Below are 24767 nucleotides of genomic sequence, written 5' to 3' on the forward strand. Positions count from 1 at the left end.
TAGATCTTCCTTTTATATACTCCCAAATAAAACTAGATGTATCCGTTTTGTTTAATGGGAAGAAGAGCAAGTTGTGATTTGCAGACTTCTGAGATTCTAATTTCAAAACAACGTTTACATTTGTTTTGCACAGACTGTCTCTTAACTGTTTTTGCAAGTTGACAACTCAGAACCTAAATGCAATTCAGTTGTAGCATGCCTACAAATAATCTTAACAGATTGAGAGCACAAAAGGACCAGGAAGAACCAGGATTGTTTAGAGCTATTAAGCGAGCTACTTGATATCTCCACCTATCAGAATAGGGAGGGAACAAAGAAAGAAAGACAGTGCCTGCTTTCATTTCAAACTGTTCACCTTAACAGGTGACCTCAGTAAAAATACCACAGGGTAAAATAGCTGTTATGGTCGCTGGGTGAGAGCAATATATATTCTAAGTTAGTAATAAAACAGCGATATAAACTCATCATGCCTTTAAAAAAAAGGCATCAAACTTTTGATCAAACATCAAAAAAAAAAAAAAAGTAAAATGTGTGAATCTTGAGTGTAAACTGTACCTCACATTTTACAAGGCAAATGAGATTTGGCACTTAAGAGACTTGGATTCAGACCTCCCAGTGCCCGATAGAAAAAAGGTATAGGTCTGCGTCGTTTTGTCTACTATTATTTCCAAAACATTGTATATATGCCCAAAGACACTTCCTTGCAAAAGAGGAAGACGGGTGAAGAGTGGTGGTAGCTCCGAGATAGGAGAACCGATTAATACGTCAAAGTAAACTAACACCAAATCACAAGCTGTGTTCAGACGGCACACAAACCCATAGCAACGTATCTATAATTTCTAGAATTAGCCTAATTTTGTCGGGTATCGTGACACAATAATGGAACCGCCATACAAGCTGGGTTCATGCAGCCCGCAAAACTCAAATTGGCCTAACAGTGGTTTGCGATTCTGTGTGTTAGGTTTAAAAAAAAAACCAACAACAACGGCTAACGCACCTCAGCCACATCAACCACCACTTGCGGCTGCCCAAACAATACCTACTAAGCGACGCCACCGCTTTTCACTGCTGAGGAAGATCGACTTCTTTGCGCAGGCGCCGTTGCGTTGAAAGCCCACCCAGACACGCAAGCGCAATTGCCCTTCCTTAACGCCTGCGCACTAATATTTGCGGGGAAACCCAGAGCGCCCGCAATTTTTGAATTCGCGCGAACGGCCAATCTGGAGAGGGAGTAACCGTAGAAATAAAAACGGTGAGTTCTGGAATAGGTGGGTAGCCTGTATTGTGGCAACTGGCATTTCAGTAAGGGAGTTCCGGAGGAAGAAGAGCCCAGGCTTTCAGCCGCCGCGGATTACTTCTGTAGGATAAATTGCAATGTACGGCACTTATCTTTAGAGAGTCGTGTGGTGTTTGAAAAGCGAATGGGCTTATTGGGGCATTGAAATCTCGGTGCTGGCATTAGGCAGAATAGCCGCGGCGGCGTTTTCAGCCGGGGAAACCTTATTCAAAGGACAGGTTTAAGTGGAGGTGTGCTTCGCCATGTTTGACTGAATAAACATAGGGTTTTTTAAAAAATATTTTATTTGTTATGAAAATATATAAGTCGCCCATCTCGCCAAGAGGCGACTCCAGGCGACTTACAATAAGTAAAAGCAACAGAATAAAGCATTAAAATATTACATTAACAAATATTGGCTTTAAAATTGACAAAGATGGTGAGAAAGACTGTCAGCTGCCTGCAATTTGAAGGTTCGAATCTCACCAGGGTCAAGATTGACCCATCCTTCCGAGGTCAGTAAAATGAGGACCCAGATTGTTGGAGGCAATATGCTGACTGTGTAAACCAGTGGTCCCCAACCCCCGGTCCGCGGACCGGTGCCGGGCCGTGGAGTACCTGGCACCGGGCCGCGCAGCGGCCGGGGGACATGAACGCTGCAGCGCAAAGGCTCCTGGGCCGTGCGCAAAAGCTCCTGGGCCGTGCGCAAAGGCTCCAGGGAAGAGAGCCCCGCGCAGGTACGCACATGTGGCCCAAAGCCCCCACCCCTGCGCGCGCTCAGCGGGCCACGGTAAAATTATCAAAGGCTGATTGGTCCGCGGCAATAAAAAGGTTGGGGACCACTGGTGTAAACCACTTAGAGAGGGCTGGGAAGCAGTATATAAATCTAAGTGCTATTGCTATTACCTAACTCCAGCAGCTCCATCGGAGCTTTGAGGGGATGGGGGGTGGTAATTGGCAAGCCCTTTCAGAAGGTTGTCAAAGATAACTTGTTGTTTACAAGGCCAGACAAGGCTTCAGTGTCTTTGTAGAGCGGTCTATGTTTCTGGACCACCTAAATGGCACTGAGAGATGGAGGATCCTACTCCTCACTGGTGATCCCGTTAATATCATTGGAAATAGTGAGGACACAGGGAAATGAAATGCAAAACATGCAGCTTAGGCTAGGGTAATTGTGGCTTCAATTAGGGGCATTTGGGCAGCAGAGATTCCACTGGAAATTGTTATAAGTAGGCTTCTGACAAGCAGAGTCAATGGGGAAACCAGATTCACTTAACAACTCTGTTACTAAAGTGCAGTGACTCACTTAACAACTGTGGCAAGAAAGGTCATAAAATGGGGCAAAATTCACTTAACAAATATTTCACTTAGCAACAGAAATTTGGGCCTCAATTGTGGTCCTTAAGTCGAAAACTACCTGTACTATTATTAGATTTTTATGTCACCTTTTTATATATGATTGAATACCTGCCTACTCTTTTTTGCTGATACAGCTGCATGTCTTTATTAGATATGTTGATTTTTATATAAAGGACTAGAATTTTATTCTAATATCCAGTCCTATGTGTGTTTACTCAGAAGAAACTGCCATTGATTTCAGCAAGACCAAATGAGCAGGTGTAAAATTGTTGTTAAAATTCTGCTTTTTCAATAATATAGCATATGGGTTAGAAATATACTAGTATATTTTCAAGTTATAGCAAATATATGTAAAGTGTTCTTTACTTTTGCATAAATACTGTGTTTCCCCGAAAATAAGACCCTGTCTTATATTTTTTTTGAACCCTGAAATAAGCGTTTGGCCTTATTGCCATGCGCTCAAAAGCCCGATTGGGCTTATTATCAGGGGATGTCTTATTTTGGGGGAAACAGGGTAACCCTATTGGAAAAGCACTAGGCATTGTTTATAATTATGTACTATTGAAGTAGACTGGCCACTAGGAGGTATAGATGCTCTAAACGTGCTGAATAGTTATTCTATAAAGGGCTCAGTACTTTTGAAGTGTTGGTGAAAAGAAATATATGTGTGTGTGTGTGTGTGTGTATATATATATATATATATATATATATATATATATATATATATATATATATACACACACACACACATACACGCACACATACATACATACATACATATATATATTATAGTAAATATATATATGTGGTATGGACACATATTTTCTGTCCCGACCTTTTAAAGCTAATTCTATTGTAAAGCAAACACCACAGATGCTAGGCAACCAGTCGTAAGATGAAGTATCTATTTTTGTAACTATCTATTTTTACATAGTTTACTGAGTTATTGAAGTCCTTTATTGGCCATAATGTAGTGAAACAAAAGCTGAAGCCATTGCATGAATATGAACTTTATATGGGGATTTCAGTTCTGATTACTGGTCTATATAAACAAAAATATAGCAATACATGTTGCTATCTAGGAAATGAAGAGTTGTTTTATTTTCTGAAAAAGTTATCTGTGTAGGGTTCAGCATATGCACATAAGTGATATGGGAAAGACTGGAAACAGCTGGACCAAATCTTTCAGAGGGCATGATTGTTTGGGGGAGGATGCTTTTCTTGTACAGCATGGTTTGAAAAGTGCCCTTCAGATCCTTTGCACAGCTCTAATAATAATTTACAATACTGCATAATTCTAAGTTTATCTTCCGTGTTTCCCCGAAAATAAGATCCTGTCTTATATTTTTTTGAACCCTGAAATAAGTGCTTGGCCTTATTGCCATGTGCTCAAAAGCCAGATTGGTTTTATTATCAGGGGATGTCTTATTTTGGGGGAAACAGGGTAGTTAGAAGTATACCCCAGTTAATCATATGGCATTCAGGGACCATAGTGTGAGGACTATTCAGTAACCTGAATCATCTTTCTCTTTAAAGCTGTTCATTATTATGCAATAAGATGCAGTAAGGAAATAAAATCAAATTCTATGGGTAAAGATGGTATTTGGTAAAGGATTGGAGAGAATAAACATTTTTAGACCCATTATGAGAATGATGAGTGCAATGATTATCTTAGAAATAAGACATAAAATTCAAACATCTCATAAGTGCAACAGAAAATGCTACCTATTTATAAAGGAAATTTATAAAGAATGGCAGAAGAAAGCTTCAGATAGAAGCAAATTCTGCTATTTGGTAGGACTTGATTCCAATGAGTATACACAGGATTGATAAAGAGCAAGATTGAGTGGGCATATTAAAGTGCATAAAAAGATTAGCATAAGCTATCATGCAGGCTGATAAACCAAGTTGTATAGAGCATACATTTTTAAAAAACCTGTTGCATGTTTTTAAAATATAAATGTCATTTTTTTATAGCAAGAAATACTATTAGTTTCAAAGATGGAAGTGGAAGAGGGAACACAGATTCTTGAAGGTATTGTTTTACATTTCTTTATCTATGAGAACCCTGAAAATGAGTGGCTAAGACATATTAGTATTTATAATACAGTTATTTCATATTATTCTTGCCTCTTGACTGTCTTTACCTGGTCCCACAGAATTTGGGACAAAACTGGGACAGTGATCGACAAAAGAAAATATTTGTCATGTTCATTTACAGACATTTCGAAAATTCTGTTTTCACTCTGTCATTATGGGGTACTGAATGTAGATTAATGAGGAAAAAAATTTCAACAACTGTAGAATCAGGCTGCAGCATAGCAAAATTGACAAAAGTGAAGGGTCTGAATACTTTTTGAATGCACTGTATACATAGGTTGAACAATAAAAAAGAAAATACTCATTCAAATACATTGTTATTTTAAAATCTCAGGGTCCTTTGCATCATCATTCTCCCAGAGATTAGAATGACCCCCACTAATACTCTTCCGAAAGGCGCTGAAGACCTGGTTTTGCCAGCGGGCCTGGGGAATCCAGAGCAGGATGGAGCCATTAAATGGCTCGTGTGATCTGCTGTCGCCGGAGCGGGAGGTGGGGGGTGATTTTGTTATATTGTACTATATTAATTTATTTGATTCTTTTTGTTAGTTTTTATTGTTTTAAATGTGGTCTTATATTCTGTAAACCGCCTTGAGTCGCCATGGGCGAATAGGCAGCAATATAAATTCAATAAATAAATGAATATATGAATTGAAAATATGTAATCATACATAGCAAAAGAAATTTAAAGTATGTCTCAAACTTAACAGCAAATGATAGAAGATAATGTTAATTTTGTAAAAAAATATTTGACAGAACAAGTTAAACTAACAAACTAAAGAGTCTTGTGTTATTTTTATTCTTGGGAGACTAAAAAAAATCACCTTTCAAACACATTAGCTAGCCAAGACCTGTGTGCTCCCTTTCCTTGGTAATTCACAAAAGCTTTAGGGAAATTTTTCATTAATCATACATTTTTGAAGCTTTGTCTTTTGTCATCCTACCAGAAATATAACTCTACACCTGATATAGTTATAAAACTATTACTATTGGAGCAAAAATCCATATAACAGTAATTCTCCATGTAGAAAATAATTATTTCAATGCTGCTGTCCAGTGGCTACTCCCCTTATTTATCAAGTTTTAAATGACAAATAGTTATTAAATTGCATAGTCTCACTGAACAATGAAATAAAATCTGTTTGTTTATTTTGTAATATCTTTTATAAAATAAGATCTTGAGGATTTCTACAAGAATGTATCAAGATTTTCTAGTATAGACATCATGTAACTGCAGCTGACAGGTATAGAAGAACACCCCATAGGGTTCTAATTATTTCTAGGCATTTATTTAGCAGACAAAGAAAAAGACATGACATAGATGAAATATTGACTATTTAATATGCAAGGATCAATTATGTTTGTTATTTGAGATGTATATTGAGAAGTTTGTATAAATGTCTAAGCAAACTGTATTGAACTTTAAATCAGGAAACTTAAAACTGGATGCCAAATGGAGCTATAATTCCTTAATTAAAAATCATATGGAAATATTTTAGATTTTGTTTGATGTCATTCTATATTGTTTGTTGGTTGTTTCCTTAGGATTGTACTGCAATAAAGCTGATGTAAAAATCTAAACAAACCCTAATATTTTGAGAACCAGTCCAGGATTTAACCACATTGGTTTAAATTTATTTGTTGTAATTTCTCTATTATTTATAAAGTAAATATTTTACTGAGAAAATACTGCCAACATCTCATTTGAATTGTATAACACTAAGTATGTGTTATAGAGCACAGCAGTCTAACCAGATTTAGGTGAAAGTTTTTCAGCATTCTTACTTTTTGCAGTTGAAATAGACTCTCCGGAAACAAAATTCATGATGGTATCTTCAAAACAAAAAGTGAAATGCCAACGACTTCCAAAGAACATTAAAAAGAGTCTAGAATCCAAGATCCATTGGACAATAATGTAAGTACTCATTATCTCCTCCCTTTTAGGAAGTTTCACCTACATTAATAAATCCAGTTGTCATTAATAATATCTTCTAAGTAAAAGAATTCCGGGAATGAAAAAAGATAATGGTTTTGATTATTAGCTGGATTTTTGCAAATCTGAATGATTGCTTTGATTGCAGAATAATTTTGATTGCACTGATTTCACCCAAGTGTACACCTCTGAAATGCAGTACTGGTATTTGATGGATTTTTGGCAATAACAAACAATGTCTTCACTTGCACAGTAGTTTCAGTTGCACAGAGTGCATGTAAACACACATCTAGAATAAAAGAATTGGTATTGATTGCTAGCTGAATTTTTGCACAATGGTTTTGGTTGCACTTAATTATATGTAAACAAATACATCTGGTGTTATGTAAAATCAACACATAAATGCTAACAATTACACAGGAAATGTTGAAAAGCAGAAAGCAAGACACAAATCAATCCTGTTTACACTGAGGATATCTTGGTGTGCAAATGATTTTGTGTCTGCTATTAACACTTTTTCCAGGCAAAGACATAAAAGCATCACATAATGTGCATATGGGTGAAAAACGTTAATATATTATCTCTCTTTACAGAGCTATACTCTATGAAATTACAAAAGATTACAACGAAACTGAAAAGCACTTGAATATCCTCAAGGAAAGGTAAAGAAAACACTTAAACAACAACAACCCAAAACTCCTGCCATTGTTCATCCAATGTTAGGATAATATAAATGCTTTTGAATTCAATAAGTTTTATCCTTAAAATAGATTTAAAATGTCTGCAGTTAGCAGTGTAATACAAGTATTCCTCCAGTTACGACAGTTCATTTAGTGATGGTTTGAAATTACGACATTCCCCCCCCCCAAAAAAAAGTACTTACGACCCAGTTCTGAAGTTATGTATGTTGCAGCACCACAGCAGCCGTTTGTCCTTACAGCGGACCGCAGAGACAGTGCAACATGTCCCCTGAATAAGCCCCCCACCCGCCACATCCTGCCCCTGCCAGGTCTGCAGAGGCACTGGGCCGGCTTTGCTAGCCGCCCCTCCCCCCGATTCCACTTGCTCTTCCCCACCCTGTTTCTGATCACTCACTTACCTTTCGAAGAGCTCCAGAGCAGCCTAACCCATGTGGCAGAAAAGTGGCCATCTTTTATTCAGACACTGGTGAAGCTGTAAGAATGCGAGATCTAAGGAAAATAGTTCCATCAGCTTCTAAATAAAAAAAACTTTGACTTTTCTGCCACAAGGTCAGCATCCCTGCAAGCTTTGTTTGGTTCCAGCCTGGGCAGTGCCTCAGCAGCCTTCTACTTGTGACTGGGTGGCTAGTTTGAATCAGCAGCTTCAGGAATTGGGGCATGAAGGCAGCGGCAACCAATCAACGAAGAGCTTATTTCCTTTATCTTGGGTTGAACTGCAAACTCTGTCTCTTACTCAGATGCTGGTGAAGCTTAGATTTCACCTGTGCAGACCCAGCGGGGCAGGATGCGGGGAGGGGGAAGCAACACTGGGGCATGCAATTTTGGGAAGCAAGTTGCGGCAGTACAGGAAAGTTGGAGAGTAGATGGAACAATTTATGACCTTCCCACCATCTTCCTCAATGACATTACTTGTGAGAAGCCAGCAGGAAGGCTTGTAAATATCCATAATGTGACCATGGGTATGGGTTGCACATCATAAATGTAAGTTGGTTGCCAAGTGCCTGAATCTTGATCACATGACCAGATGGGAGCTATGACATCTGGAACATTGCAGATTAGCTATAAGTATAACTAGTAAATTCTACTTTCAGGGCCATCACAATTTCAAACAGTCACTGTACAAGTGGTCAATAAGTGAGGATTACCTATATACATCAAGTAATAGTACAAATAGAAAGGGATTTCTTATGTCATTAATAGCCAAGTAATAGTAGCAATAAATTTGAAATGGTATTTCTGGAATTCCTCTGAATTCCAAATATGCTTAAGAAAGCACTGCACATAAAATAGAGGGGAATTAGGACTTCACATGTTATTTATACAGTGCTTCTTCTTAATGTACCTTGCAGCTGTCTTAATTTTTTTTGGAGCAACTATGCCACATATTGGGTCAAGTTTAGCTTGTCACAGACAGTACCTAATGACAGCACCTAATGGTATTAGGTTTTTTAGAAATCATTTAATGTTTTTTTTTTTTTACTTTTATAGGAAAAAGCATTAGAATGATATTGGTTCCTGAATTTTAATATTTCTGCCTAGAGCATCTAGAATCAGAATTATTGCCCAAGTAGAACCTAATAAAACACATTCAGCTTATTAAAAGATGAAATGATAGAGAAGTAGCATATTTATTTGAATTGGTACGTTAGTGCATATGTTGAAATGTCGAACATTCTAATATGCAGCTGTTCTCTTCCGCACCTCCACCCTCTTAAGCTGGTGTAGGAAAATAAGGTATACAAGGTAGTCTCAACTTACAACCAGAATTTCTGTTGCTAAGCAAGGTGATTGTTAAGTGAGTCATGCCAGATTTTACAAAAAAAAATTGCCACAGTTAACCAAATCACTGCAGTTTCTAATTGAATCGTATGGTCATTAAACAAATCCAGCTTCCCCCATTGACTTAGTTTGTTGGAAGCTAGCTGGGAAGGTTGCAAGTGGCAATCACGTGAACTGGGATGCTGCAACCATTGTAAATATGTGCTGGTTGCCAAGTGCCTGAATTTTGATCATGTGACGAGGGATACTTTTAAGTGTGAGGTTGTAAGTGTGAGGACTCGTAAGTCACTTTTTTTCAGTATTGTAACTTCAAATGGATGCTAAACAAATAGTTATAAAATAAGAAGTAGCTGCAGCAATAACCAATCTACAAACCTGGCTAGGTAACCAGAGTAGATAAATATCAATGATTTTTTAAAAAAACAAACCAAAAATTGGATTTTTAAAATTTAAATTGGATTTTTTTTATTTTTATTAACTTTATTTTAATAAAATGCTTTTGGGGTAAAAATCTATCTAAAGATAGTTTTTTATTTAAGACTAACTGTACCCGGTCACGCGTTGCTGTGGCTCAGTCTTGTGGGTATACAATATTTTTTGACCGAGTGCCAATAATTTCCCTCTGTAGCTCAGGTCACGCCTACTTTGCCTCCGTCCCACCAGTCTTTTCACTCGGTCGATTGGATTCAGACCTGAGTTGCTTTTCTGTACGTTTCTTTTTGGACTTTAACGTCGCTTAATCAATTGCTTTCTTGGACTTTTATCTATTTGGTGTTTGTATTGGGAGAGCTGCGCGTCGTGGGATTGGTGGAGGCCTCCGCCCGGGCTGCTGTCGGTGAGTTTGTGTTCCTGGGGCTCCGGGACGCTGGCCGCCGACAAATAATTTGAATCCAGCAGCCATCCGGAGGTTTGTCTTTAAGAGCTGATTTCCCAGCTTGCCAGTATAACCGCCTTCACCTTCGCACCTCTCCGCACCACAGGCGGCATCGGGGTCCCTGCCAAAGGTACGGCATGCTCTGTTAGTCGGGAGGATGCTTTGCGGCAGTTGACATTTCCCGCCATTTTGCTTGTGGGTTTGGCGGCGGCAGCGCTGAGGGGAAAAGACCCAGCTCGTGCCTGCCATTGTGGTGCTGCGATGTTAAAGTCCAAAAAGAAACGTAGAGAAAGGCAACTCGGGTCTGAATCCAATCGACTGAGTGAAAAGACTGGTGGGACGGAGGCAAAGTAGGCGTGACCTGAGCTACAGAAGGATACGACACAGCTCAATTCCAACGCAATGTCGCACTAAATAATTGAATCAAAATGAAAATAAATCGAAATTTATGAAAATTCAATTTATCAATGCAATCGGAAACATTGAAATGGAATCGTAAAATTGGAAATTTGGAAATCGTAAATGGATTTTAAATTGGAAACATTGAAATGAAATGAAATACTAAATGAAATATTTAGTATAGCGTGTGTTGCTTTTACGTCCAACAGATGGCGCTGTTTTCAAAAAAGCATGTTTTTACTGTTTTACAGGTGTGACATCTATATATAGTAGGTATATAAAAACACGTGCGTGTTCGAATGCAACGTTGTGTCAAAATTTCAAAGCGATCGGTGAAGAACTTTAGGAGATTTAAGATTTTGAACAAACAAACATTTACATTTATATATATATATATATATATAATTTAGTTTATTCAGCATGAAATGGAGCTTAGTTATGTAGCATGACACTATTCTGCAATATTGGGACTGTCAGTGAGTCAATAACAGGTCAGAGGAGGAGCCCCTGCGGGACAGAGATAACAGTTGCTCTTTAAAAATTACGATTTAAATTGAGTTGATTTAAATCGAGCCTTTTTACTAGTGATTTAAATCATGATTTCAATTGTGATTTAAATCGACTTGATTTAAATCAAATCCACCCTGTAGGTAATTAATTGTATATGTGAATGACCTTGGGTGTTTCACAAGGTGAAAAGCCACAGCCAGAGGAACAGTTGAATAAGAAGCAGCTTAGTCCATAAAAGGAATATGGTCATAGTAAACATTTCAGAAGGAACCTTTCCTAGTTTCTTGAGTTGTAAAGGAGAAAAATACAATTGTACAAGATTCTTTTAAAATAATCTTAGAATAAAGAAAAATTAATTCATCTGGACATGTTTCCAATCTGAATTACTTTGTAAATCTGATAGTAACTTCTAAGCATATGTTAGAAAGAATTTGTAATTTTGTAAGCTGCCCAAAAACACTTTTTGTGAGAAGGGTGGATATTTAAATTTGCTAAATTACAAAGTTTTCTGAATTTTATGCTAATTCCTTCAGCAGGCTAAATAACTTTTTCTGTTTCTATATAATACAATATGTATTAAGGGATCTACCCCACTATCTCTTTGATATTCTTCTGTGATACCAATCTGTGTTGCTTTACATTTTCAAAAAAAAATTCTTTCATTAAATAATAAGATATTGAATTGCACAATACCATTCTAATCCTTACATGGTCCATATAGGCATTTTAGAGGACAAAATGGCATATATTAGCTTAAGCCATAGTGTGTTTCTTTAGTTTTGCTTTAAGTAGATGTTTGACCAAATAACTGTGGTCTGTAACTTAAGGTTATATTGCTTTAACCCAGTAGAACATAGTTATATCACTAAGGCAAAGGCCTAAGTTATATGTTGAGTTCCAACATTTATGTGTGCATACTGTCACTATCCAGATAAAGACATGTTGGACTAATTGATATATAGATGGCCCCTGACTGTAATTGAGCCTGGTAATTATAGCTATAAGTTGTGGTGGGTCATAAAACAGATCATCATATGACTGACCCAATTTTTCCAGCAATCATTAGATGAACACTGTGGCAGTTAAACAAACTTATTGTTTGCTATGGGTAATTTTTGCTGTAAACACCTGTGGAAGGAAACATAGTTTTTGGCCAAAAAAAAAAGTAACATGACTAAGAGAAGTTACGAATGACCATAAATGGGGCTGGTTGCTGAGCACCCAAAATGTGGTCACATGTCTGGGGGGGTGTCAGCCATCAAATCTTCAGAACTGGGTCATAAATTCTTGTTGCGGAGGCCTGTTGTAACTTAAACAATTGGTCATAAATTGAGGACCTCTTATATACTCAGATTTGGACTTGGCAGTTTTCTCTGCTTGGTACATTTCTTTTGTTGATGCCAAAGATCAGTGCAGAGATAGTGAGGAACAAATATATTACAAATTTAACAACATTGATTTTCAACAGAGAAACATTTTTAGCATAGTAACTAGTAACCTGTTTCCCTGAAAATAAGACCTATACTGAAAATAAGCCTTAGCGTGTTTTTACACATGCGCCTAATATAAGCGCTACCCCCAAAATAAGCCCTACTTAAGAGCCTGCTCAGCCAGCTGCCTGCCCAGTCTATATGGTTACAGTGCCGCAGCCACGAGGTGTGACAGAACTGCCCCATGCGACCTGCACCGGCTTACCTCGGGGCCCCCGTAGCCAGGCCATCCATGTCCTGACACCTGCCTCGTGGCGGCAGCACCAACTACCATGTGCAGCAGGAGCCCATGTGACCGGCGGCCCACTTTTTTTGCTTGGTCGTGGCCACGTATGCTGGTGCTGTGGCCCCGAGGTGAGGCAGGTGTCAGGGTGATGCACATGGGGCAGCTCCACCTCCCCACCTTGCGGCTGTGGTACTGGTACATTGCTCCCCTCCTCCATTGTGGCCATGAGCAAGCAGAAGAAGTGGGCCAGCGGGATCCTGCTGGATAGCAGGATCGGGGCATGGTGGCTTAGCTACAGGAGCCTTGAGATAAGCTGGTGCAGGGGTAGCTCCAACACCACCACCACCCCGCCTCATGGCGGCAGCACTGGTAAGCAGAAGAAGTGGGCCTCCCATATATGGGGGGGGGAATCCTCCCCTCAAAATAAGCCCTAGTGCTTATTTAGCGCCCCCCCCCCAAAAAAGAACTCGTCTTATTTGGTTTGATATTTTCATTGCATGATTTCATATATTACAGATAATCATGATAGTATTAGCATAAAATGATAATGTTGTTTAACAATTTACTGAAGGCTCCTGAAAAGTATTCAAACTTTGGAAGTTCCTGTGGATGAGCTGAATTATCTGAGCAATGTAAAAAAGCTTCTAAAAGAAGAAAAGAAAAAGTATATTTTAATGGAAGAAGGATTGAAGCATCTGGAGGTAAATAAGGAAGAGAGGATGGATTTTAAGAATTTATATAGTACATTGAATGAGTAAATAGTTAATATGATATACTAAACAATGTTCCACGAATGAGATTTTCCCATAGCTATGTTAGAATGTTGCTACAAAATCAATGAACAATCTTGCCTGACTTTATTATTTCCATTCATATATTATTACTACTATTCCAAGCATCTGTAAAATGTCATAATAAATCTTATTAATCTTTCATACATTGCAAAATGCTCTGATACTTATAAAAAGGTGCAATTTATTTGAGATGACATTGAAACCTGACATATCACATCATTACTGTTCTTTCCTTTTTAATCTATTTTTTTTATTTTTCTTTATGAAATTTAAAAACAGCTGGTGCTAATCATTACACTATTGTTGCAGAATATAAATATGCAGATTAGCTGAGATTTGATTATTTGTGGTTTGATTCAAAGGATTAAAATTTCCATTTTGAATGGGCAAATCAATTTTGATTTATTCTTCTATGCATAAAGTCCATTGATGGATTCAATTGTGGCCCAACTAAATCAGCAATGTTGACAATTATTAGGGTTATGTAATATTTAGATTCTGGTTTGGATTCATGGTATTTTCCAAAAACTTGACAACTGTTAAAGGAAAGTTTTTGAATTGAATTAGAAGTGTTGCACAGCCAGACAAGCTTGTGATGGGGAATAACAGTGGGCTGATGCTCCTCAAAGATGCAGAGAGCCACTATGGTTTGAAACACTGACTGGGAGGTGGATTTTAATTCATGGTTCCTTCCGAATAAACTGCAGAAATGGAACTGTTTTCTCCGTTGGCTTGTGAGTTGAGCTTCCAGAGTTCTGGATTGCATCTGTGCTCTTAATTGCAGTGGCACCAATGTGGACGTTAAGGTTTACCTTCCCCACTCTTAATCACTTTGGGAATGTATAGTATACCCGTATATATTCGAGTATAAGTCGACCTGAATATAAGCCGAGGCACCTAATTTTACCACAAAAAACTGGAAAACTTATTGATTCGAGTATAAGCATAGGGTGGGAAATGCAGCAGCTATTGGTAAATTTCAAAATAAAAATAGATACCAATAAAATTACATTAATTGAGGCCTCAGTAGGTTAAATGTTTTTGGCTATGACAACTACTTTCAAAATGGTTACTGGATATTTCCTGTTACATGAAACTGCTGAAAGGCTTTTGCAGTCATATAATGCAACAAAACATTTTTTTTAATGGTAAAAGTAAACTGACATATGAAGCTACTTCTAAATAACTATGTAAGAGAGGAATAAATCTTTTTCTGAAAATTACTGGTGCAAATACACAAAATTAGAGCTGTAATGTGTGGTAATATTATTTATAATAGAATTTTGGTGGAGGAAATAAAGTTGAAAACTACATGAAAGGAACATGAAAGTGATAAAGTCACTGTATATGAGTTGGGTAGCTACATAAATTTGTTTAATAAATACAATGGGAAAGGTCTTTGCAGATTCCAGAATTTACATGGCACTAATTGGATTTTTGATCTCCCTTTTATTTTGAGACGTAATAGGCTAGTTTTACACTATAACTAAATTACACAAGAGAATGTAGTATATATACCAAAAATAATTCAATAACAATTTAATCTGATACATTGGGTTAAGTGATGTAGGGCTTGATCTAATTTCATGCAAGTTCAAGCCTCTGTTAAGAGATACCTGCATTCTCTCTCTCTCTCCCTTCCTTTTTCTTTTTTTTCTCTTTCTTTCTTTGTCTCTTTCTTCTCTCTCTCTTTCTTTCTCCCTCTCTTTCTCCTTTCTCCCTTTCTGTGAAGAACCCCAGAAGGTCTTTGGTAGGAGGAAGAAAAGCCCTAAACAATGAGGATTTCTTTGTTTGTTTCTCCCTTGAAGCCCCTCCCCCCGCAGCCCGTTTTTGCTTCCAGGGGGCTGCAGGGAGTCTTGCTAGGCACCCCCCCCACGCCCCATTTTGGCCTTAGCAAGCCTCCCTGCAGCCCCTGGAAGCCAAAACGGGTTGCAGGAAAAAAGGCATTTTTTCCTCACTCGAGTATAAGCCAAGGGGGGGCTTTTTTCAGCATAAAAAATGTGCTGAAAAACTCGGCTTATACTCGAGTATATATGGTACAGTTATACATGTGTCTGTGGTATATACTTATGGCAACATCATTCCTTTTTTCTTTTACATTAACCCAAATGGATTCAAGAAGGTTCCCCCCCCCTCATTACTGTAGAAGTGTAGTTGTTTGTTACATACAATATAAACCCACCTCTTTTCTCAGGTCTGTTTCTTTTGAACAATTTAAATCCAGTACATTCAAGTCATGGGTTTCATCCCACAAAATGGCAACAATGTCATATCTGGCCTCATGTACTAGGACAGTGTTGGTGAACGGGAGCGCATATGCAGGGGAGCACTGGAAACCAGAAGAGCAGCTCCCTGGCACGTGCATGCACACCAGCCACCCGGTCTTCCGGTTTCTGGTGCTCCTCCACATACAAAGACCAGCTGCCGGCACGCATGCATGTGCCTGAACCCGGAAGAGCTAAGGGCAATGCTGGTGTGCCCGGAGAGATGACTCTGCATGCCACTTCTGGCACGCATGCCATAGGTTCACTATCACGGTACTAGGACTTCAAGTTCGCCTTGTTTGTTCCTCATACTTTGAGCATTAGTATATAGGCATCTGAGTCCTTTTTGACTGACTCTGCATTTGCTTCCTACATCACCTGTTTCGTATCTGAGTTTCCCTTCCTTCTCAACCACTTGATTGGATGTCTTGAGGTTCATGCTTGAGTTTAGGCCCTAAAGTTTAATCTCCCTCTCCTTCCAATTTTAGCTTAAAACCCTTTGGATAAGCCAAGCCAGTTGTTTTCCAAACATGTTCTTCCTGGTTCTTGTGATGTGTAGCTCATCCCCTGCTAGAAACCCTTCATTAAAGTAATGTAGATTGGTCTAGGTCGGAATATAAAGTTCTCTCAACAGCACTATCCATTCAACCAGTGGTTTACATTCTGTTCCAACACCATTCTGTTCTGACACCATGCCTTCTCTCTCTCCCTCTTCACCTCTTTCTTCTGCTTCTTTAGCTTACTTAATTTTATCTTATACATGTTACTTTTCCTCCTTTTTCTTCATCTTTTCCACACTAAGTTCCTTGTTGCACCCAATGCCATGCTGCTGCTGCCCTTGAAAAACATCTTGAGTCATTTGCATCTCCTGCCGCCACTGGTTGCACCTGCCAATGTGCCTGCATTCCTGCTCACCCGTTGCATCTGCTGCCGCTACTGCTCAGTAAACATCTTATTGCCAACAGTCACACTCATAGTTACCCCTCCCAGCTCAGCAGCAGATGCAGTGCTCACTGATTGTGCCTACTACTGTTGATTGCCTCATTGCCATTGCTATTGCTTTTCCCTGATCCCACTCCTCTTTTCTTTTCCTGTCCTTGTCTTCCTGCCTGCCCCCCCCTTCTCTCTTTCTCCTTCCTTTACTTCAAATTTATTTTCTTTAACTTTGTTCGAACTTCAGTTCTTCTAATTCAAACCAGAGGCTTCTGTTTTGGGACTAATGTACAAGCAACTGAAAAACATGGCTGATTTCACTTCCTTGAAAGACAATACCTACATTTGTGGCTGACTGGAAACTTCTTGTAGATTTTTTGCATAAAACATTTTTAAAATGCATTTATGATTTGTGACTTTGATGATTGCATAATAGAAAAGAATGAGCTTTTTGTAATCACAGTAAGATAACTTTGTCATCATTATTGTATTTGCTGTAAATTGGAACTTTCATTTGTTTCTTTCTCTATTAGTTTCTGCTAATTCTTATGGTCTCTTAAAACTTAATAAAGTTTATATAAAAAGTGTTGGACAGCTTTATCATAGCTCCCCCTTCCCAAAGAAGAATAGAAAACTAAATTCTGAAACCCAAGGTGCTGCATATGAATCCTTAAATGATCTTTTTTATTCCAGTTTACAAATTACATAATTATAAATTATATATTATATTTTTAATATCTATTTAACTAATAGGAATATTTTTTTCAATAGATTCCATGTTATAATTAAGGAGAGAGAGAAGAAATATGTTACATAAACTTTTATGACATATTAAATTTGTCTTAATTCTAACACAAATGCAGTAATGTCCTTACTTCAAATCCATTTGTTGTCATCTTTCATTTTAACCATAGGAAGAAATAACCAAAGATTTCTTAACATTAAATAGAGTGGATGAAAAAATTCAAATACTTCAGAAGAAAATAAAAGCATTAAAACATGAGCTGACAACATTAGAAGCAGAAGCAAATGAGGTATTTGGGAGCCAGTACTGGATTTATTTCTGGGCAGTAAGAATTATACAAGACTTAATTTTTCCTTGACAAAGCAATTTGAGAAATGAAAATAACAGTCTCTTTTTTCCAGAAGCAGATACAGGTAGTCTTCAATTTACAAGCAGTTGTTTAGTGACTGTTTGATGTTACATCAGCCTTAGTTAGTTATTCCAGCCATTGTAAAATGTTGCATATTGGCTGCTTGGCACCCAGCTCACATTTATGACTAATTGCAGCATCCCACAGTCACATGACCACAATTTGCAATATAGGTAGTCCTCGACTTACGTTTAATGACCATTTGAAGTTACAATTTACTGGAAAAAATGACTTAGAATTGTTTTTCACATGTACGACCATTGCAGCATCCCCATGGTCACATAATCTAAATTTGGACATTTGGCATGCATTTATGATTATTGCAGCATCCTATGGTCATGTGATCACCTTTTGTTACCTTCTGACAAGCAAAAGTCAATGGGGAAGCCAGATTCACTTAACCATGTTACTAACTTAACAACTGCAATGATTCACTTAACTATGGCAAGAAATGTAAAATGGAGAAAAATTCACTTAACTGTCTTGGTTAGCAGTGGAAATTTTGGGCACAATTGTGGTTGTAAGTCAAGGACTACTTGTATTTTTTGCTAGTTTCTGGCACCCATTTGGGAGAATGTATTCAGATAACCATGTGATTCACTTAATGATTGCCATTAACATGATTATAAAATTGGGTCCTGTGAGTACCTTGACTTAACAATTTTTCCAGTCCCAATTGACTACCTGTATGGGGAAAGAAAATAAACATTTGGTGTTCTAAATTTACATTAATTGTTTTCTCCATTCTTTCCAGTTATTTCATAGAGATGCTAATCATGACCTAGGTCTTCCTGCTCTTTCAATGGAGTATTTGAAACTACCTGCTCTTCAGGTGAGTAGAAATAGTGGCAGTATGTTTCAAGTACTTCCCGATAGTAAGAAGTCTTTGCGTGTCTTGAATGTATGCCATTGATTGAATAAAAAGTATTCCACTCATTTTAATTTCATTTTGTGCTGTTACACTTTCTATTTTATAGAATGAGGTTTTGAAGATTGGAAATCCACACGCTCTTCTTTATGACATGAATATCATTCAGCAATCAGATGAGATGAAGAATATGATGGCATTTCTAGAACAATTATATGAAAAGGCAGACCATCGATGTACAGAAGAACATTGAAGTAACCTGTATCTTTAGTTCCTTTCGTCTTCCAAGGAAATTTTTGAAAGAAATAGTTTTCCTAACATGATTTGCATTCTGCAATTCTCCATTGACATTGTGGAAATTTTGGATGTAATTAAGAAAATATAATCTACGATTTTATTGGGGAAAAGATATCAAGAGATAGGCTTTTCAGTAACAAGCTAGTCCCATTCTTTTGACTGTAACTACCATTAAGATTTGATGCAAAACTCTTCATGTTGATCAGATGACAAAATAAGTTTTTAAAAGCCTTTTGACCAGTATTCCACATAAGGCTACTTACTACTATATAATACCAAACAGAAAATTTCCTCTGGTTTTGGGTTGTAGTTTCTTTTTGAATATGCTGGTGTAATTTAAATGCAAGCAGACCTGCTGCTTGAGAAACATGTACAAATGCAGATAACAACATTTAATTACTTCATTGGCAAGCTGATTTAAGCATAAACAAGTTTTCACTGGAGACTTATGACTCAGTTAAACTCAGAGATAATGAGCAACAAGTTTCTGGCTCTGAAAAATCAAAGGGTAGGAGTTTATTTTTCCCCTGCCTCCTGGAACTGGATATTTGTCATCTACAAATTTTTGTGGATGTGGGTAAAGAATATAATCTGCTTACTTAGGAGGCTAATGCTCCAGGATTCTTAAATATGGTTTCTTTCACTCTGCTCCTTTAGCTGCAGAGTATTATACAGCAGGTTGAGGTGTCTTTCTTCACTTGGAATTGTATCTGAGAAAAAGAGAAAGCGTATCAAAACAACACTAAGCTCAACCAGCATTATTACTTTTTGGGAACCTATAATACTTCAATTTCTAGATCTTAAATGGAAAAAGCACTTGCTTCTTCCATTTTTGTCTTTAGAAATAGGTCTAGGGGGAAAAGGTGGCATTAGATTAATCATTATGTCATTCTCTTAAATTGTTGCTAAATGAGTTGCTCACTTGGCCACCAAAGGTAAGTCTTTGCTCCTTCCAAGTGGTGGGTGGGAGAAAATCTTTAAAGTGGACTGTGCTTATTGTCTTTGTTCTCCCTTTAGATATCAAGCAATATCATTGGTTGCTTGAAGTATCCCAGTTAATACTGAACATTAAGATGCCCAATCACATCTAATGAGAATGTTAAATTTATTTCTATATTTAAAAAGACCAATCTTTTTAATTAACGCATTGTAAGCCGCCCTGAGTCTCCGGAGAAGGGCGGCATATAAATCAAATTAAAAAAAAAAATCTTGTATATAATCAAGCAATAGACCTGCTATTGGCTCTTGCCTGGCCTTTGAAGTATAATTGGTTCTCATGGATATCGAAATTAATACTTAAAAGTAGGAGAAGCCTAAAATTGAACTATTTTAATTATAGGGTATCATTCTTCACTCTGATTACCATTGAAAGAAAATAATACCTGATTCTCCTTGGATTTAAGAACAAGTTTAGGGGATAATTCTCTTTCTCAGGATTGTGTTCCTCTCTGTTAATTTTCAAGGGATATTCGTTTTTGGAAAATAAGACAAATTACTGTCGTTAGAACCTTGGCCTAGATGTCCTTTTTCATTTTTTTTTTTTTTGAAAGAGTTGTATATTTTAAAAATAAACATGCTTTTTTGATGCAACCCTAAAGAATACTGTGTTGTCAGTGAGATATCTTTATAATTTATTTACATGTTTCTGTGAGGAAAACCTACAGTAGTCTGATTTCCAGAGGTAAAATTTTATGTATGGTTATTATATAAGGGACATCAGAAGCCTAAGTAAGGGAGGCATATTTGAGAGACAGATTTTAGCTGAAGTGTGTAAATACATTTTCTATAATAGAATACTGTATTTTAATTTTTCAGTCTGTGTGATGTGTTTGTATTCTGCAATGATTTTGTAGCACTCTGAGATAAAGATTTAAGTCACTAGTATGTAGACTTATGTAAATTGTCAAGGACAATTTGGCTGTAGCAGCTGTTTACAAGAAGCAAAATAATATTGCCTTAAAATAATCAAAAAGAAGGTGTTTACTGCCTAATAGGGAAACTTGTACTGCTTTTTAAAATTTCAGTTTAGATTAAATATAAATATTTTAACTATAAAAAATTTTCTACAGACATGCAATTACTTTAGATAGACCACAACAATCGTCCTATATTCCATAATAAATTATTCTAGAAACAATTACCTGTATTTCTGTAGGTTATATTTTTACTGATGTTATATGAGTTTTTCTTTGAAGTTTCTTTTCCCTTTTCAACCCTATAAGGGAGATATATGTGACCCTTGTTTCCTTTCTTTGGTCCAAACATCACTTCAGGATCATTCTGCTTAAATCTGAGGCACAATGAATTTGTATTGGGGGGGGGGGGGGCTTAAGGGATAAAATCAATTTAAGTCTCTGATCCGCTTGATGTATTTACATTCATTGACATCCCTATCTCACATTACCTCCTAAACACTCCTATCAAAGTACCACTAACTGCAAAAAACCCATCCTCATTCCTGTAAGGATTGTAGTCATAAAAATGTAGTCATAAATATGAGGACTGCTAAGTGATTGAATTTTGATCATGTAACTAATTGTTACAATGCCCATTACTTCAAGAACTAAGTGTAAGTCTCATTTGTTCAGCACTATTGTAACTGTGGTCACTAAACAGATTTCATTAAGCGAGGACTACTTATACATAAGGCCTTCTGATGCATGTACATACAGGTAGTCTTCAACTTGCGACCAGTTGTAATGACTTACAAGTGGAAATCCAGTCCAGTTGCGTTGTAAGTTGATGACTACGTGTGTATATATAGAAGGTTTTACATAAGCATTCTAATAAAAGGACCCTATCTCGTACACATCCCTAAATAAGTCTGTAAGCAATTCATTTATAAGTTGCATTGGGGTTTCATTGATGCTTTTTGGGGAGAGGGAGAGTATAAATTTCTTTTCCTGATGTTGAAAGACTAGTCCCTTGACAGCTAGAATGGCATACAGAATCCATTTCTGTTGGTCAGCTGCCTGTTTCCATTTAATAGGTATGTAATTAGAATATGGATGTTGAAAAATGTTAAACACTTATTGTAAAATCAGTATTGTTTTCTAGAACTAAAACCTTAGACCATTATTTCAATGTTTTGATGAAATATTGCTCTTATTATATCTCCAGCAGGATGATTTACTTATTCCTTTTCTATACAAATGCAATCAAGATCTGTAAATACAATCTATTCTTTTTTGTTGAATAAGCCATAATTTAAGATCTATTAAAATGGTTGACAGCAATGTTAGAGCTATTTTCCATTGTTTAAACAAAATGAAAATCTCTAATTGCTTTTCCCATTCATTTGTCTTTGTCTTGTAACACTTAATAGTTGTTTCTAATACTTTAAGTGTCTAAAGCTGAAAATGCTGCTAGTCTGAATGAAGATGTCAATAAATGCTGAAGTTGCAAATAGTGCCAGTTGGTGAAAGCTTTGAGAATATAAAAGAATTTAAAGAAACAGATTTTTAAAAGTGTTTTTGTTTAATAAAACTTGTAAGCCCATCATTATTTGAAGTTTTATGGAGCTGTGTTGAATATAAACAGAAAATCCATTCAAAAAGGAAGTGGTTGTGGATTCATGGCCAAAATTTAAAGCTGTGATTATTCGCCGACAAAAAGAGGTAAAACAGTACTTGTAATGGATCTATCCTAAATACCCTGAAATGCACAATGAACATTGGGGGCATTAATCTAAAATTTATACAGATTTTCCTGACTTGGTGTCCTCCAAAAATGTGGATGTGTACTATATTCACATCGTTATCCTCCATTATCCTTTAAAGTGAAACAGCCCACAGGACTGTCATAAACATTCCTCAACGTTAAGGAGATCTCAGGGTGCTTTGGCGCCAGGATATAGGTTGTAAAATATCTGTTGACGCAGGCAATGCTAGTAAATGGAATCCAAATCTCCTCCTCCTTCCAATTGAATGGCAGTATCACTTTTAAGGATCTGACAATTCCTCTTGTACTTGTAGATGAAACTCCTGTTAACCATGATCCAGATTCAGCCAGGCAAATAAGATTGTGAAGAGATAGAGTTGCATACAGAAAATTTTTCCCTGACGAACATAAAAGAAAATGGGCATCAAATATCAGAAGCTGAATGTTTTGAAGGCAGAGAAGCTACCTACTTTTCACAATTGTGCACAACTTTAAGAATTCTACAATACTTAGAATTAAGAATGACTTGATTGTATAGATTAATAGCAGTTCTCATTTAAAGTATGTCAAAACATTTTGTTGCAATAAATGCACGGATAATTACAGAGGAGGATATGTGTAACAAAATACACGCAGAACGTATCTTTGATTTGGCCAGTATTTCAAATCCCTCCTCTACAAGTGGAGCTAGTTTCCACCACCTGGTGACCCATCCTAGAAGGTTTATATATAATATGAAGTGCAGCTCCCTCTTCTTGTTTTGGCTGTGTTCTGCGTCTGTATAATAACGCTGTAGAGTCAACTCCAGGTATGTGAGGACAGCTCCAGCTATCTATGAGAATTGGGATTATGGCCTTTGAAATGATTGTCTAGACAGATCAATGCATTAAGTATTCAGGGTTCCCTAATTTATGAGTAATTTCTTTAAATGGATAGATCTTTTTAAAAGTACCTAATTTTGAAATGCAAAACTTCCAATGAGTTTCTTTTTAGTCTGTCATTCTACCTATACTATAGGTTCTGCATCCAGAGTGTATAATTTAAGTGTTGCTAGTTTGGGACTGCTTCTTTTTGCATGCACTCTTCCACTATCTCATTCAAAGCTTCTTAATATTTTCTTAGTATATGGTATCGTTGAGCTTGAAAGGCAATATAGTTTTAAAAAAATTTCTGTACTGTACAGGATATGTACAGTATTTTTTCAACAATAATGCCTGATATTTGTTTATTGTGCTTTGGATAGCCTTTAGTGAAGGAACTAATTTATTCAATACATAAACTCAGAATCATACAGAATTGACTAATGAATGAAAAAAAACATAAAGCAATAATCTAATAAGTATTGTAGAAAATCAATGATGTAATGTCCACTGGGATTTAAAATCCTGATTTGCAACTTCAGGTAATCCTTGAGGTATGACAGATCATTTAATGATCATTCAAAGTTACAACATAACCCCCCAACCCTCCAAAAATTATATATGACTTTTTCAAAGTAACAAATTCTACAGAAACCACCCTTATGAATTCTGCTTCTGCAGAATTCTTTGAAATGATGCTGCAGCACAACCACATCTATTCCCGCCCCCCCCCCCATCCTGGCCTGCTGGGTCCCCAAAGGCATAGGCTTTGCCCCTCACTGGATTTCAAGTGGTCGTTTTCCATTCTTCACATGCTTATCTTCTGAAGATCTGCAGAATTTAGGAAGCTGGGAAGGAAGAGGCCACATGGGAGGATTTACACTGGCTGGAGGGAAGCAAAACCAGCAGGATTTCTTTTCAATTGTGCCATGTTATCCTCTGGATATCTTTGAAAGATAAATGCGATTATGACGGTGGAATCTGGAGGAGGCCCATAGGACTTTAGGGAATCAAAGGGGCAGGAGGTAAAGCATGGGATATCAGGGTGGGGGAGGATTCCCAGATTCACCTGTGCCAGCACTAGGCCTCCCACAGTTTCCCCCATCCCTGAGTCACCCCATGCTCTACCTAATGACCCATGCACTTGACCCATGCAATCATTTAATGAATGCATCAGGGAAAGCAAGGACAGGGAGGTTAATTATATGCTTCATTTAACATAGTCCTTGAATCCTGATATGAATGGGTTCCTGACTACATTTAACATAGTCTTTGACTCCTGACATGAAT

At 37.2% G+C, this 24767-nt stretch overlaps 2 protein-coding genes across 9 annotated transcripts in view; one reads left to right on the top strand and one right to left on the bottom strand.

Annotated features, from left to right (window-relative positions):
• Nucleotides 1-1252, bottom strand: part of MMUT (methylmalonyl-CoA mutase) — a 20597-nt gene extending 19345 nt beyond the window's left edge. The window contains exon 1 of one of the 3 annotated variants that reach the window (XM_034426767.3): nucleotides 1044-1252. The gene's annotated coding sequence lies outside the window, so the exon portion shown is untranslated. Of the gene's footprint in view, nucleotides 1-997 lie in introns of all 3 variants that reach the window. The other 2 variants (XM_034426768.3, XM_034426766.3) reach the window with 2 other exon arrangements.
• CENPQ (centromere protein Q) lies at nucleotides 1076-20554 on the top strand. Of its 6 annotated transcripts, none has more exons than XM_087882239.1 (8): nucleotides 1076-1252; nucleotides 4613-4670; nucleotides 6530-6650; nucleotides 7262-7330; nucleotides 13219-13348; nucleotides 17553-17672; nucleotides 18547-18624; nucleotides 18770-20554. In XM_087882239.1, the coding sequence occupies exons 2-8, from the start codon at nucleotides 4637-4639 to the stop codon at nucleotides 18911-18913; spliced, it is 696 nt and encodes a 231-aa protein (XP_087738365.1). In that variant the 5' UTR covers nucleotides 1076-1252; nucleotides 4613-4636; the 3' UTR covers nucleotides 18914-20554. The 6 variants fall into 6 exon arrangements, with proteins under 6 accessions (XP_087738365.1, XP_087738368.1, XP_087738366.1 ...); XM_087882240.1 differs by having other exon boundaries at nucleotides 1238-1376; XM_087882241.1 differs by lacking the exon at nucleotides 1076-1252 and adding an exon at nucleotides 1282-1527.
• Nucleotides 20555-24767: the final 4213 nt, after the last annotated feature.

This window comes from Pantherophis guttatus, chromosome 1 (assembly GCF_059756535.1).
Source record: "Pantherophis guttatus breed Tessera chromosome 1, ASM5975653v1, whole genome shotgun sequence".
NCBI lineage: Eukaryota > Metazoa > Chordata > Lepidosauria > Squamata > Colubridae > Pantherophis > Pantherophis guttatus.